Source organism: Balaenoptera acutorostrata, chromosome 13 (assembly GCF_949987535.1).
Source record: "Balaenoptera acutorostrata chromosome 13, mBalAcu1.1, whole genome shotgun sequence".
NCBI lineage: Eukaryota > Metazoa > Chordata > Mammalia > Artiodactyla > Balaenopteridae > Balaenoptera > Balaenoptera acutorostrata.
The window spans coordinates 43063324-43077172 of NC_080076.1; the positions used below are offsets into that span (position 1 = coordinate 43063324).

A 13849-nucleotide genomic window follows, 5' to 3' on the forward strand; every position below is an offset into this window, starting at 1 on the left:
CCCAGGGCCCCAAGCAGCATCTGCTGGAGACTCTGGGAGGGTAGAGATGTGGACATGGCTGGTTTCTACGTTCACCAAGTGCCTAGTCTCCCTGCCACATATTCAAGAACTATGTCTATGTATGCAGGAGAACTTTACGGTTTTCAATTTTAAAATTCACCTGATACTAATTAGAGAATGAGAAGAGTTATTAATTTTTTATAGCAGTCAGTTTTCCAAAAAGGAAAGAGTAAGCTCATATAAATGAACTTTGAAGCAATATATTTTCCAAGAGAAAATGGATGTGATAATCTGATGGAAGCATTGACCTGGCAAGGAATGCGAACCTGCTCACTGTGAATGGTGAGCTAGATTGCTGCTTACATGTTAAAGTTTGGGAAAAAGTTGAAGCAAGTTTCTTTGTTTCTTTAAGTATTGCCTCTTCTCTTGTTATTGTCTGATGTAGGCAAAAGTAGTTAATACTCTGATACAAAGGGCTAATTTTTGTAGTTTCAGAAAGTAACTTAAATGTTTTCCAGGAGCTTGTAGACATTTTCCTATATTTGTAAAGGAAATATAAGGAGGACTTAATGTCTGATATTTTCTAAAATCTTTGAAACGATTTTGATGGCACTGCATTTATAATACCAAAGCTAGAGAAAAGAATAAAACCATCCATCCGGATTTAAACCATTCCAAGGGCAGGATTATATACATATCCAGAGGCTCATCCATTCCAATACTTTAGCAGTTGAGTCATTAAGCCTTCAGAATTACTTGGGAATAGTCTTTCTACCATTTGTGTATCATAATACTCCTTTTATTGTTGTATAAACATATTTTTATCAGTACTTGCAAGCAAGCCTACTTTTAATAAACTAAGTAACAAATGTAAACTACAGGATTCATGAGGGTAATTAGTCCAAACAACTGGCATACTTACAATTGCATTTCTTCTGAACAAACCTCAGCTTGCACGCTGTTCTGTAGGTGGAGAGTCGGATGCGATCCAGATCTTGAGCCCCTGAGGGGAGAAAAACGTACACATGTTGTGTGCCATGCGTGTGGAAAGAAAGTGATAATGTTTATAAATAAAACAACTACAGATCTAAACTATACACTTAATTTGATTTTTATCTTTATTAGAATATAAGTTTAACTAAGACTTGGAAAGGTCTGTCCCATATTCCTCAGGTTCTGTGGGAAGGGAGCATGTGTATCCAGCACGGAGATCAGGTTATTGACTATGTTCATGGGCCAAGGAATACAAACTCAGCCCTGTGGTGTCTGCTGCTTCTGAGAACAATCTGCTCAAGCTGTGACTTAAAACAGTTAGATGATACCAGATAGTAACATCATCAGATAATCATTTTAAGTACACTGTGATTGATCATTAGGGCATGGCTGTGAGGTGAGCACAGGCTGAATGTTGGTCATCTTCTCTTGGTGACTTTAGGCCAATTGTTTTTAGAAGCCTCAATTTTCTCACCTGGAAGATGGGACTGATAATAATATTACTACTTATTTCATAGGATTGTTAAAAGGATAAATGAGTGCCTATAACCTACAGCGCTGCGAACACTGCCTGGCACACAGTAAGTGCGTCATTATTACTCCTGTCTATCTTGCAATGCTTCCTGTCAACCTCAGAGGAGACTCCTTTCTAAAAACAACCCCTGCTATTTCTGACACTGTGGCTTCCAGTTCCTCCCTAACATAACGTGTTCCCCACATTCTTGAACTACTTTCCTCATCCACTCCTCTACTCAAGAATCGAGCACGGCTTCTGATGCCTGCAGCACCAGGGCTGAATGTTCAGCTCAGAATCCAAGCCCCTCTGTAGGCTCTTTCTATCCTATGTACCCCATCCCACAATATTTCCCACTGCTCTCTACTCCCCGAACCTCTGCCGGGCTTGGGCCAGTCTCCTCACCATCCCCTGCAGATGGGCTGCTTGTTAAATCGACACCTGAGTTCCTGGCCATCCTCCCACCCTCCTCTGAATGGGCTAATTTCTTCTTCTTCTCTACTTCTAACTATTTGGCTTTGTTCAAGCCCACGTTTATGGTTCATAACAGATATTAAGGCACATGGCTATATTTTGACATGTATTGAACCTTCTTTTTACCAGTAAATGTGCTACAGAAATGCTTTAGAATAGAAGAGTTAGGGCAGCAAGTAAATGAACCAGCCTAGAAGCAATTATATTAGGAGGCCAATTAAGTGCTCTCCTAATGAAACTTGGGAACAATTAGCAAGTGTCCCTCACTGAGAGCATTTATCATTCCCTCACCTCAAACTGATCTCTTTAGATTCATAAAAAATACTATCAATAATTCTATTACTCTATGGTGTTATGAGGCAGATCATTAAACATTCATTCTTATGAGAGTTTATTACTTGACAAACAGACTCATTGATACTGAGTGCTCGAAGGATCAAAGAGGTAGGACTTACCCTCACCCAATACAGGAATTTGCTTAAACATGTTCTCAGTAGATGGACATTTATCCAATGTCCATGTAAGAGTATTTCCAATGATAGGGATGATTATAATTTAGTGAAAATATATGAGCTTTAAAGTCAGTAACTCTTAATCTTTCTCTTCCTTGTTGTGTGAACTTTGACAAGTTTTTACTTGCCATCCGATTTCTTCATGTATAAAATGAGGATAACAGTATCAACTTTACCAGCTGGTAACCTCTGTGGCTGGTACCTAGTGAGCACTTAATAGCAGACAGACCTCCTTATAACGTTGCAGGTGTCATTTCTGAGCACCAATACGTGATAGAAATTTCTTTTTTATATTTGGGCTTTAATTTGCCTCCTTATAACTTCAATCCGTTTGATCTGGTTTCCCTTCTGGAGCCATATAATCTTTTCTCCCTGTCTATTATAAACTTGATTAATTTATTCCTCAAAGATTGGGAAGCAGCTATCATGATCATCATTAGCATCTTCATTACCATCTGGACATTATGTACAAAGGTCTCTGTCATCACAGAGTTTAAAGTTTAGATGGGGAGGTAGCTTATCCTTGACCTTCTTAGGTTGAAGATGTCCAAGTCCAAAGCCATTTCAAGTATCAACACAATGTCTACCACAGAGCATGGCACATAATGGGCTTCAATACATGGATGTTGCTATTATTCTCATTATCATCAGACACGGTTTGGAGACCAGACCCTTAAACATTCAAGTTATCCTGTTCTATGGCTGGCTAATACCTCCTTGAAATGAGATATACAAAATTAACCCAAATGCCACAGCTATTGCATCACCTGTATGAACTGTATAGAATACAACAGTTACCACCATTGATGAGGACATTTACTGATGCAATTTTTTCATAGATAGCTCATTCTTCTGGCTCTTATTAAGCTAGCAGTTCATTAAAAAAGCTAGCTTTTAAAAATCATATGCACTTTTATTAAGTTAGGTCTTTTCTATTTTCTATTTAAACGCTTATTTGGGGGCTAAAGGTAGGACTTCGTATTTAATCTTAGTTTCTTTTACTTTTTAGCTCATGCTTCTAACCTTTCTGATATTTAAAAAATTTTTGATTTTGTCACTGGCATTTCAGAGGGCCTTCCCAGTTTCATGTCCTCTGTAAATCTGAGAGGCTCATGTGGGAAATGAACTCTCTAGGATGCTGGATAACCAGAGACACAGAGACCATCAGAAATACATGAACGCTAAATCTTTTACCCCTGGATGAAGATGTACTTTTAGTGATGCTGAGTTTGGCTCAATAATCAAGAGAATCTCAATATCTGTAAATAATCCTTTAAAAGAAGACATTAGGGACATAGATGATTTGTGTAAGTTCTTCAAAAATAATGATTTAAGCTCCAGGTATAAAACGACTGTGATGCAGTACACGATTAAGTTTCTTAGTTCCAGCAAGACCTCATCCTCTGAGAATAGAAACCCATGCTCCTCTGCTCCTCCATCTCATAGAAGTCCTAGGGGGCATTTGGCAAAGGTGCCGCGCTCCAGGATGCAGTAAAGTGGGACATAGAGATGATGCTTAGGGTCAGAAGTGTACTGACTGCTCTCCTCTGCCCATCACCATGTGGACTCAACTGACCCTCTGTTTTGTTCAAGCCTCAGGAAGGGGTCTGGAGGTCTGTCAATGTCTCCAGTTGGTGAAAGTTCTTCCTGGCTGAGGATGTAAAACCTGAATATTAAAAGGGACGTGGTGAGCAGTGAAGTTTAGCTTTTCAGATACAACAGCCCATTGCCTCACATGGACCATGTAAGTGGTAACCATGGGATCCATCATGGATTCTGGAACCCAAAAAAGCTGTACTGAGACAGGCTGGGCAGGTTCTTGCTCCATTTACCCACCTTGTTTAAAATAAATTTCTTTGTCTCTGGCCCAATAAACCATGAACTTAGTTCAGTTTGACATGTGTGGTCTCTTCTTGAAAGTCTATAAATTCATAGCCTACCTTGAGAGTAGTCTCATGTCTTCTGTGTCCAAGTCATTGCCTAAAATCTAAGACCTGACCAGGGCCACAGAGTCTTCCAGAATACAACTGGAGGCTGTCCTCCAAGTTGATGGATCCATTACTTATTCCTCTAGACATGGTCACAACATGGGCACAATCCCTACCTAATTGTACGAAGATCCAGCTCACGTTTTTCCAATGCATGCACAACCTAAGAGACTTTTGTTAGTATCTTGCTGAAATTAAGGTTCATTTTTATCCTATGGTATTTTCCTGAGCTAGCAGTCTAGTAACCTTATTAAAAAGGGAAATTAGCTGACTTAATTCATTTATAAAAAAGATGGAATTTGGATAAATGAATAAGGAAATGAGGTCAATAGAGTAATCCTTATTCTTAGCATGTTAAAATGTCTAGGATTACCACTACATTTTGTCCATGTTCTGAAAAAAAAACCCCATTTTATCTTGAAACCTACATCAAATTCACACTCTATACTCTCAAGAAACTAATTCTTCCTTTTTAATAAAACAATAGTACAGAACTTCCATATTTTTTTGCAATGTCCTCTTAATTATTTCTCAAATGTATAGTGTTTTTTCCATTATTATTATATCACTGGGCTATAATTCTTTAAAACATGGAGACTTGACTCATCTAAATAATATCTTAGATTAGATTTGTTTCATAATTATATGGTGGGGGCGGGGGGTAAAAAATTAAGGGTAGAGATGAATAGTATTTTCTCTACTTCTGTATATATTCAAAACTTTTCATAAGAAAAATTTAAAGCTAATTCATTTAAGGCAAGTTGATGCTCTTGCAACATCTCCTCAAAGCTGGAAAAAAATGATAAAGAGGAAAGCAAAGATGCAAGTTCAGAAATTCTGATTGATCACATTGTTACCTTCTGCAAATCCTGTTTTTCCTTTCTTTAGCTCTTCTTTTCAAGATTTTTTCTCCCCCCTCTGTCCCTTCCTTCCTCCTGCCTTCTTTCATTCCTTCCACCCATCCATCCATGCATCCATCCATTCATCCAGCCAGCCAGCCAGCCAGCCAACCAACCAACCCGTCTTATCTAATTTTTGGCTTTAGCTTCATTCATTACACTTTGAACAGTTTCACACAATTCATATATGTTTTGCCTTATATGTTTTTATAGCTCATTTATAAAACCTTTCATAAAATCATTCAGATTCTTAAATTTCTTACTCATTTTTCAAACTCACCCAACAAATATTTATAGAATAAAGATGAAGCCTATGAACTCCATGTCTAAACTCTTTTTCATGCTTGATGATTGACTGGATGTGTGTGTGTGTGTATATGTGTGTGAGAGAGACAGACAGAAAGAGAGAAAGAGAGGGAGAGAGAGCAGGCAAAGGAGTTTTGGGGTCAAAGGTAATGCTCAACTTTCTACCTTAGACAACTCAGTGGGATGGGGTGGCCCTCATTGAGCTAAGGCACCAACAAGGGGGAACAGGTCTGTAGGTGTGGGAAGATGAAGGGTTTAGTTTTGGGCTTACAGAGTTTGAGTTGCTTGTGGGATGTCCAAGTGGAGATATCCAGTGTCAGTTGGATATATGGATATGGAACTCCTTAATATGGACTATATTCCAGGAATTATTAATAAACATATAAAATGTACCAAAGTGCCATAACTGAGCCAGGACTGGGAATATTTCCCGAGGGGAGACTGTGTGCACAAGTAGGCCTATTCCACATTCTAGATAACAAAATGAGGCACAAATTTGGGGCTAGAAACTTTCTCTCCACTTCTGAACAGCGCCCTTGGTAGTTGTTCAAGGACTGTGTGGCTTTGGAAATACTGTAAAGTGGCAGCCTTGGTGGGACATTGCTTTGTTATGATGGGGAGTTAATGGAGCTAACGGTGAGCCTATCTCAAGGTGCTTCATCAGCAGAAGATTTGACAGTGAGAAGCCAAGTCTGGAAGGGACACTGACTTTACATGCTGACTATTCTGGATAAGCTGGTTCCTGAGAACATGGGATGCGGATTTGAAGGACGCCTTGAACACCTGAGAACCATAACAGTAACAGTGAAGTCTTGAGAGAAAGTCAAACTGTATAGGGAGAGAATTGGTCAAGAACAAAACTTTGGTTAAAATCTGACTTCAGGGGGTCTGGAGGCTACTAAGAGACAGAAAAAGAGAAGTAGAGTGGTCAGAAAAAACAGGAGACCAGACTATGGTGGTGACATAAGGAAGAATTTCCAGGATGGTGACCCATGGTGTTGACATCCCCCAAGTGCTGAAGAGCATGAGAAATGAAGATGAAAGTGAAAATAGTCACTGTATCCACCATGGCTCATGGGAGTGGGATCATTCACGTCATTTCCTTGAATTTTTGAAATCAGTTTTCCTAAAACTCATAGTGTGCACTGCAAAATCATGCTTCAGGTGCCATTCCAACTATGCACATACTGACTGCTGTCAACATTCTGAAGAAGGACGGTCTGCCTTTGAACCACGCAACAGTGTTTGTTGAGCACCTCCATTTGCCTCCCTTTGGTTTCTGGTCCCTCCTCCACTCAGAGCCCACTGGTATCACTCTGCTTTCTCCCCAGGACGTCCCTCATCTTGTTAGGCAGCCTTCCATGTTCTGAAAGAGTGTTTTCCAATCATTTCCCTCCCATTAAAACCTACTTATCCTGTGCTCTGACGCTTTTAAACCAACACTGATTCAGCATCTAAGCTGGATGGGTTTGAAGGGAAAGGTCCAGCGTCCATCCCTAAGGAGAAGTTCATGTGAATGAGTGATACAGAAAACTTTCCTTTGTAAATTCTTTGTAAGTAAGTGTCATACAAAGCAGAGTAAATGTGCTCTCAGAGCAGAAGAACAGAGAAGAAAGGGAGCTTGACTCTGAGAACAAACAATTTATTCTGCTAAAAACCAGTTGGATGAAATTATTTGACCTGATAAACTTACTTGATGGCTGAAAAGGCCAAGGTGAGAATGACATTTACATTTAACTGAAAACTACTTTTCAGTTTTAATCTAAGGTACTAAGCAAACTGATAATTAGGGCAATATACTGAGAGGAAATTTTGGTTTAGGGCAACTTGCCCAAAATTGCTTTAATCAAAGTATGTGGCCACACATTTTTCTTTTTTTTGGTTTAGTTTTATTTTTTGGTTTATTTGTGAGTCTGTGCTACTCCTAATTTTGTTTCTTTGCCGTTTTGTTCTTATTTTTGTTTCTGCTGCTTGTAGTTATGAGCTCCGAGTAGATGTTTAACACATGTATGTGCTGCAGTCACCTGAATTTGCCAAAATTTCTTATCAATTGTTCTTCTTATCAATTGTTACCCGAGGGCAGACAGCAGAAGCACAAAGAACTACAATCCTGCAGCCTGTGGACAAAAACCACATTCAAAGAAAGATAGACAAGATGAAAAGGCAGAGGGCTATGTACCAGATGAAGGAACAAGATAAAACTCCAGAAAAACAACTAAATGAAACTGAGATAGGTAATCTTCCAGAAAGAGAATTCAGAATAATGATAGTGAAGATGATCCAGGACCTCGGAAAAAGAATGGAGGCAAAGATCGAGAAGATGAAAGAAATGTTTAACAAAGATCTAGAAGAATTAAAGAACAAACAGAGATGAACAATACAATAACCGAAATGAAAACTGCACTAGAAGGAATCAATAGCAGAATAACTGAGGCAGAAGAACGGATAAGTGACCTGGAAGACAGAATGGTGGAATTCACTGCTGCGGAACAGAATAAAGAAAAAAGAATGAAAAGAAATGAAGACAGCCTAAGAGACCTCTGGGACAACATCAAACACAACAACATTCACGTTATAGGGGTCCCAGAAGGAGAAGAGAGAGAGAAAGGACCAGAGGAAATATCTGAAGAGATTAGAGTCAAAAAGTTCCGTAACATGGGAAAGGAAATAGCCACCCAAGTCCAGGAAGCGCAGAGTCGCATACAGGATAAACCCAAGGAGAAACACACTGAGACACATAGTAATCAAATGAGCAAAAATTAAAGACAAAGAAAAATTATTGAAAGCAGCAAGGGAAAAACGACAAATAACATACAAGGGAACTCCCATAAGGTTAACAGCTGATTTCTCAGCAGAAACTCTACAAGCCAGAAGGGAGTGGCATGATATACTTAAAGTGATGAAAGAGAAGAACGTACAACCAAGATTACTCTACCCGGCAAGGATCTCATTCAGATTCGATGGAGAAATCAAAAGCTTTACAGACAAGCAAAGGCTAAGAGAATTCAGCACCACCAAACCAGCTCTACAACAAATGCTAAAGGAACTGCTCTAACTGGGAAACACAAGAGAAGAAAAGGACCTACAAAAACAAACCCAAAACAATTAAGAAAATGGTAATAGGAACAAACATATTGATAATTACCTTAAACGTGGATGGATTAAATGCTCCAACCAAAAGACACAGGCTTGCTGAATGGATGCAAAAACAAGACCTATATATATGCTGTCTACAAGAGACCCACTTCAGACCTAGGGACACATACAGACTGAAAGTGAGGGGATGGAAAAAGATATTCCATGCAAGTGGAAATAAAAAGAAAGCTGAAGTAGCATTACTCATATCAGATAAAATAGACTTTAAAATAAAGAATGTTACAAGAGATAAGGAAGGACACTACATAATGATCAAGGGATCAATCCAAGAAGAAGATATAACAATTATAAATATATATGCACCCAACATAGGAGCACCTCAATACATAAGGCAACTGCTAACAGCTATAAAAGAGGAAATCGACAGTATCACAATAATAGTGGGGGACTTTAACACCTCACTTACACCAATGGACAGATCATCTAACAGAAAATTAAGGAAACACAAGCTTTAAAGGACACAATAGACCAGGTAGATTTAATTGATATTTGTAGGATAATCCATCCCCAAACAGCAGATTATACTTTCTTCTCAAGTACACACAGAACATTCTCCAGGATAGATCATATCTTGGGTCACAAATCAAGCCTCAGTAAATTTAAGAAAACTGAAATCATATCAAGCATCTTTTCTGACAACGCTATGAGATTAGAAATGAATTACAGGGAAAAAAAAGTAAAAAAGACAAACACATGGAGGCTAAACAATACATTACTAAATAACCAAGAGATCACTGAAGAAATCAAAGAGGAAATCAAAAAATACCTAGAGACAAATGACAATGAAAACACGACGACCCAAAACCTATGGGATGCAGCAAAAGCAGTTCTAAGAGGGAAGTTTATAGCTATAAAAGCCTACCTCAAGAAACAAGAAAAATCTCAAATAAACAATCTAACGTTACACGTAAAGGAACTAGAGAAAGAAGAACAAACAAAGCCCAAAGTTAGCGTAAGGAAAGAAATCATAAAGATCAGAGCAGAAATAAATGAAATAGAAACAAAGAAAACAATAGCAAAGATCAGTAAAACTAAAAGCTGGTTCTTTGAGAAGATAAACACAATTGATAAACCTTTAGCCAGATTCATCAAGAAAAAGAGGGCGAGGACTCAAATCAATAAAATTAGAAATGAAAAAGGCGAAGTTACAACAGACACTGCAGAAATACAAAGCATCCTAAGAGACTACTACAAGCAACACTATGCCAATAAAAGGGACAACCTGGAAGAAACGGACAAATTCTTAGAAAGGTATAACCTTCCATGACTGAACCAGGAAGAAATAGAAAATATGATCAGACCAATCACAAGTAATGAAATTGAAACTGTGATTAAAAATCTTCCAACAAACAAAAGTCCAGGACCAGATGGCTTCACAGGTGAATTCTATCAAACACTTAAAGAAGAGCTAACACCTATCCTTCTCAAACTCTTCCAAAAAACTGCAGAGGAAGGAACACTCCCAAACTCATTCTATAAGGTCACCATCACCCTGATACTAAAACCTGACAAAGATACTACAAAAAAAGAAAATTACAGACCAATATCACTGATGAATATACATGCAAAAATCCTCCACAAAATACCAGCAAACAGAATCCAAATACACATTAAAAGGATCATACACCAGGTCAAGTGGGATTTATCCCAGGGATGCAAGGATTCTTCAATATACGCAAATCAATCAATGTGAAACACCATATTAACAAACTGAAGAATAAAAACCATATGATCACCTCGATAGATGCAGAAAAGGCTTTTGACAAAATTCAACACCCATTTATGACAAAAACTCTCCAAAAAGTGGGCACAGAGGGAAACTACCTCAACATAAAAAAGGCCATATATGACAAACCCACAGCAAACATCATGCTCAATGGTGAAAAACTGAAAGCATTTCCTCTAAGATCAGGACCAAGACAAGGATGTCCACTCTCACCACTATTATTCAACATAGTTTTGGAAGTCCTAGCCAGAGCAATCAGAGAAGAAAAAATAAAATAAAAGGAATCCAAATCGGAAAAGAAGAAGTAAAACTGTCACTGTTTGCAGATGACATGATACTATACATAGAGAATCCTAAAGATGCCACCAGAAAACTACTAGAGCTAATCAATGAATTTGGTAAAGTAGCAGGATACAAAATTAATGCACAGAAATCTCTTGCATTCCTATACACTAATGATGAAAAATCTGAAAGGGAAATTAAGGAAACACTCCCATTTACCACTGCAACAAAAATAATAAAATACCTAGGAATAAATGTACCTAGGGAGACAAAAGACTTGTATGCAAAAAACTATAAGACACTGATGAAAGAAATTAAAGATGATACCAACAGATGGAGAGATATACCATGTTCTTGGATTGGAAGAATCAATATTGTGAAAATGACTATACTACCCAAAGCAATCTACAGATTCAATGCAATCCCTATCAAAGTACCAATGGCATTTTTTACAGAACTAGAACAGAAAATCTTAAAATTTGTATGGAGACACAAAAGACCCTGAATAGCCAAAGCAGTGTTGAGGGAAAAAAATGGAGCTGGAGGAATCAGATTCCCTGACTTTAGCATATATTACAAAGCTACAGTAATCAAGACAATATGGTACGGGCACAAAAACAGAAATATAGATCAATGGAACAGGATAGAAAGCCCAGAGATAAACCCATGCTCTTATGGTCAACTAATCTATGACAAAGGAGGCAAGGATATACAATGGAGAAAAGACAGTCTCTTCAATAAGTGGTGCTGGGAAAACTGGACAGTTACATGTAAAAGAATGAAATTAGAACACTCCCTAACACCATACACAAAAATAAACTCAAAATGGATTAGAGACCTAATGTAAGACCAGGCACTATAAAACTCTTGGAGGAAAACATAGGAAGAACACTCTTTGACATAAATCACAGCAAGATCTTTTTTGATCCATTTCCTAGAGTAATGGAAATAAAAACAAAAATAAACAAATGGGACCTAATGAAACTTAAAAGCTTTTGCACAGCAAAGGAAACCATAAGCAAGACCAAAAGACAACCCTCAGAATGGGCGAAAATATTTGCAAATGAATGAATGGACAAAGGATTAATCTCCAAAATATATAAACAGCTCATGCAGCTCAATATTAAACAAACAAACAACCCAATCCAAAAATGGCAGAAGACCTAAAAAGACATTTCTCCAAAGAAGACATATAGATGGCCAAGAGGCACATGAAAAGCTGCTCAACATCATTAATTATTAGGGAAATGCAAATCAAAACTACAATGAGGTATCACCTCACACCAGTTAGAATGGGCATCATCAGAAAATCTACAAACAACAAATGCTGGAGAGGGTGTGGAGAAAAGGGAGCCCTCTTGCACTGTTGGTGGGAATGTAAATTGATACAGCCACTATGGAGAACAGTATGGAGGTTCTTTAAAGAACTAAAAATAGAATTACCATATGACCCAGCAATCCCACTACTGGGCATATACCCAGAGAAAATCATAATTCAAAAAGACATAGGCACCTCAATGTTCATTGCAGCACTATTTACAACAGCCAGGTCATGGAAGCAACCTAAATGCCCATCGGCAGACGAATGGATAAAGAAGGTGTAGTACATATATACAATGGAATGAAATTGGGTTATTTGTAGAGAAGTGGATGCATCTAGAGACTGTCATACAGAGTGAAGTAAGTCAGAAAGAGAAAAACAAATATCGTATATTAACGCATATATGTGGAACCTAGAAAATGGTACAGATGAACCGGTTTGCAGAGCAGAAATTGAGACACAGAAATAGAGAAAAAACGTATGGACACCAAGGGGGGAAAGCAGCGGGGGTAGGGTGGTGGTGTGCTGAATTAGGAGATTGGGATTGACATGTACACACTGATGTGTATAAAATGGATGACTAATAAGAACCTGCAGTATAAAAAAAAATTAAATTAAATTAAAAAAAATCATTACCCTGTTTTCTGTGTTCTCTGCTCTTTGCTTTTGTAAGGTTCTCCTCAGCTTGACTAAACTTTAGACAGGTTTCTTCCTGACTCTAGGTCTTTGATCTCTGTTTTCTTGGAGCACTTACTTTTGTACAAAACTTTCCTTTGTAAATTCTTGTTCTGTTCCTTTAAAGATGTAAACCTCCCAGACTTTTGCCAGTTTTACAACCCAGGAATATCTTTCTCAAGGACTGGGAGCCATTCCTTGGAAATGAAATCATTGAAGGAGATCTCCTAGTGTCTGTGGGAGGGTAGGAGCCTAACTTCCTCATTGTGACAATGAGTAAACACAGTTGACCAACTTCCCCTCTGGTATCCTCCAGTGCTTCTGCTCTAGCTCACCCCAGTGCTTAGAAACCCTCCTGTCTTTGGTTCCGGCAGAGCTGAGTTCCATCTCTCTTCCCTCTCACAATAGTATTGAAAAAAGTCTTCCCTGCCTTCTTAACTCCTTTTTTTTTCCTGTGACATTTGCAATTTCCAAAAGCAAGAAACTCTTTGGCACTTTCCTTTCATGTTTAAAAAGAACTACTTCTAGGTAATACTTAGCTGACCAGATTTACAAGTTCTTCCTTCTTTTTCAGCTCCCTGTCTAGACATCATAGATTCCTGGAAGAAGTTACTTTCTAAGTTTCGATGTCAGTCTTCTCTGATAATAGTTTCCTTGTGTTTCTTTGGTGTCCTGCTGATAGAGCTGGGGTAACCCATATATTTTTCAAATATTTAACACATTCTCAATGAGAGTACATTTCTCTTTTGTCTGACAGTCTATCAAAGTCAATTTCTCCTGTTGAAATCAGCCAACCGCTTTATCTGGCAGAATCCCACTTACTGTGGACGTGTGTCCTATTTAGTGTTAATATGAACACGATGCTCACTAATGAATTGTTAAGGTCAGATGCGTTTACTTGCTTTTGAAGAGAGGAAGAAAGGAAGAAAGATACATATCTGTGTGGCTTGCTTAACTATTTTGATCACTAATCAGGAGAACTCAAAATGATTTAATAAACTGT

General features: G+C 38.1%; 1 protein-coding gene across 22 annotated transcripts in view; it reads right to left on the minus strand.

Annotated features, from left to right (window-relative positions):
• The window catches only part of DTNA (dystrobrevin alpha), a 390068-nt gene that overhangs the window by 115710 nt on the left and 260509 nt on the right, over nt 1–13849 (minus strand). For all 22 annotated transcript variants that reach the window (XM_057526111.1, XM_057526112.1, XM_057526123.1 and 19 more), the window contains exon 4: nt 923–1003. In XM_057526111.1, coding sequence (XP_057382094.1) covers nt 923–1003 — 81 coding nt within the window. The remainder of the gene's footprint in view (nt 1–922; nt 1004–13849) is intronic.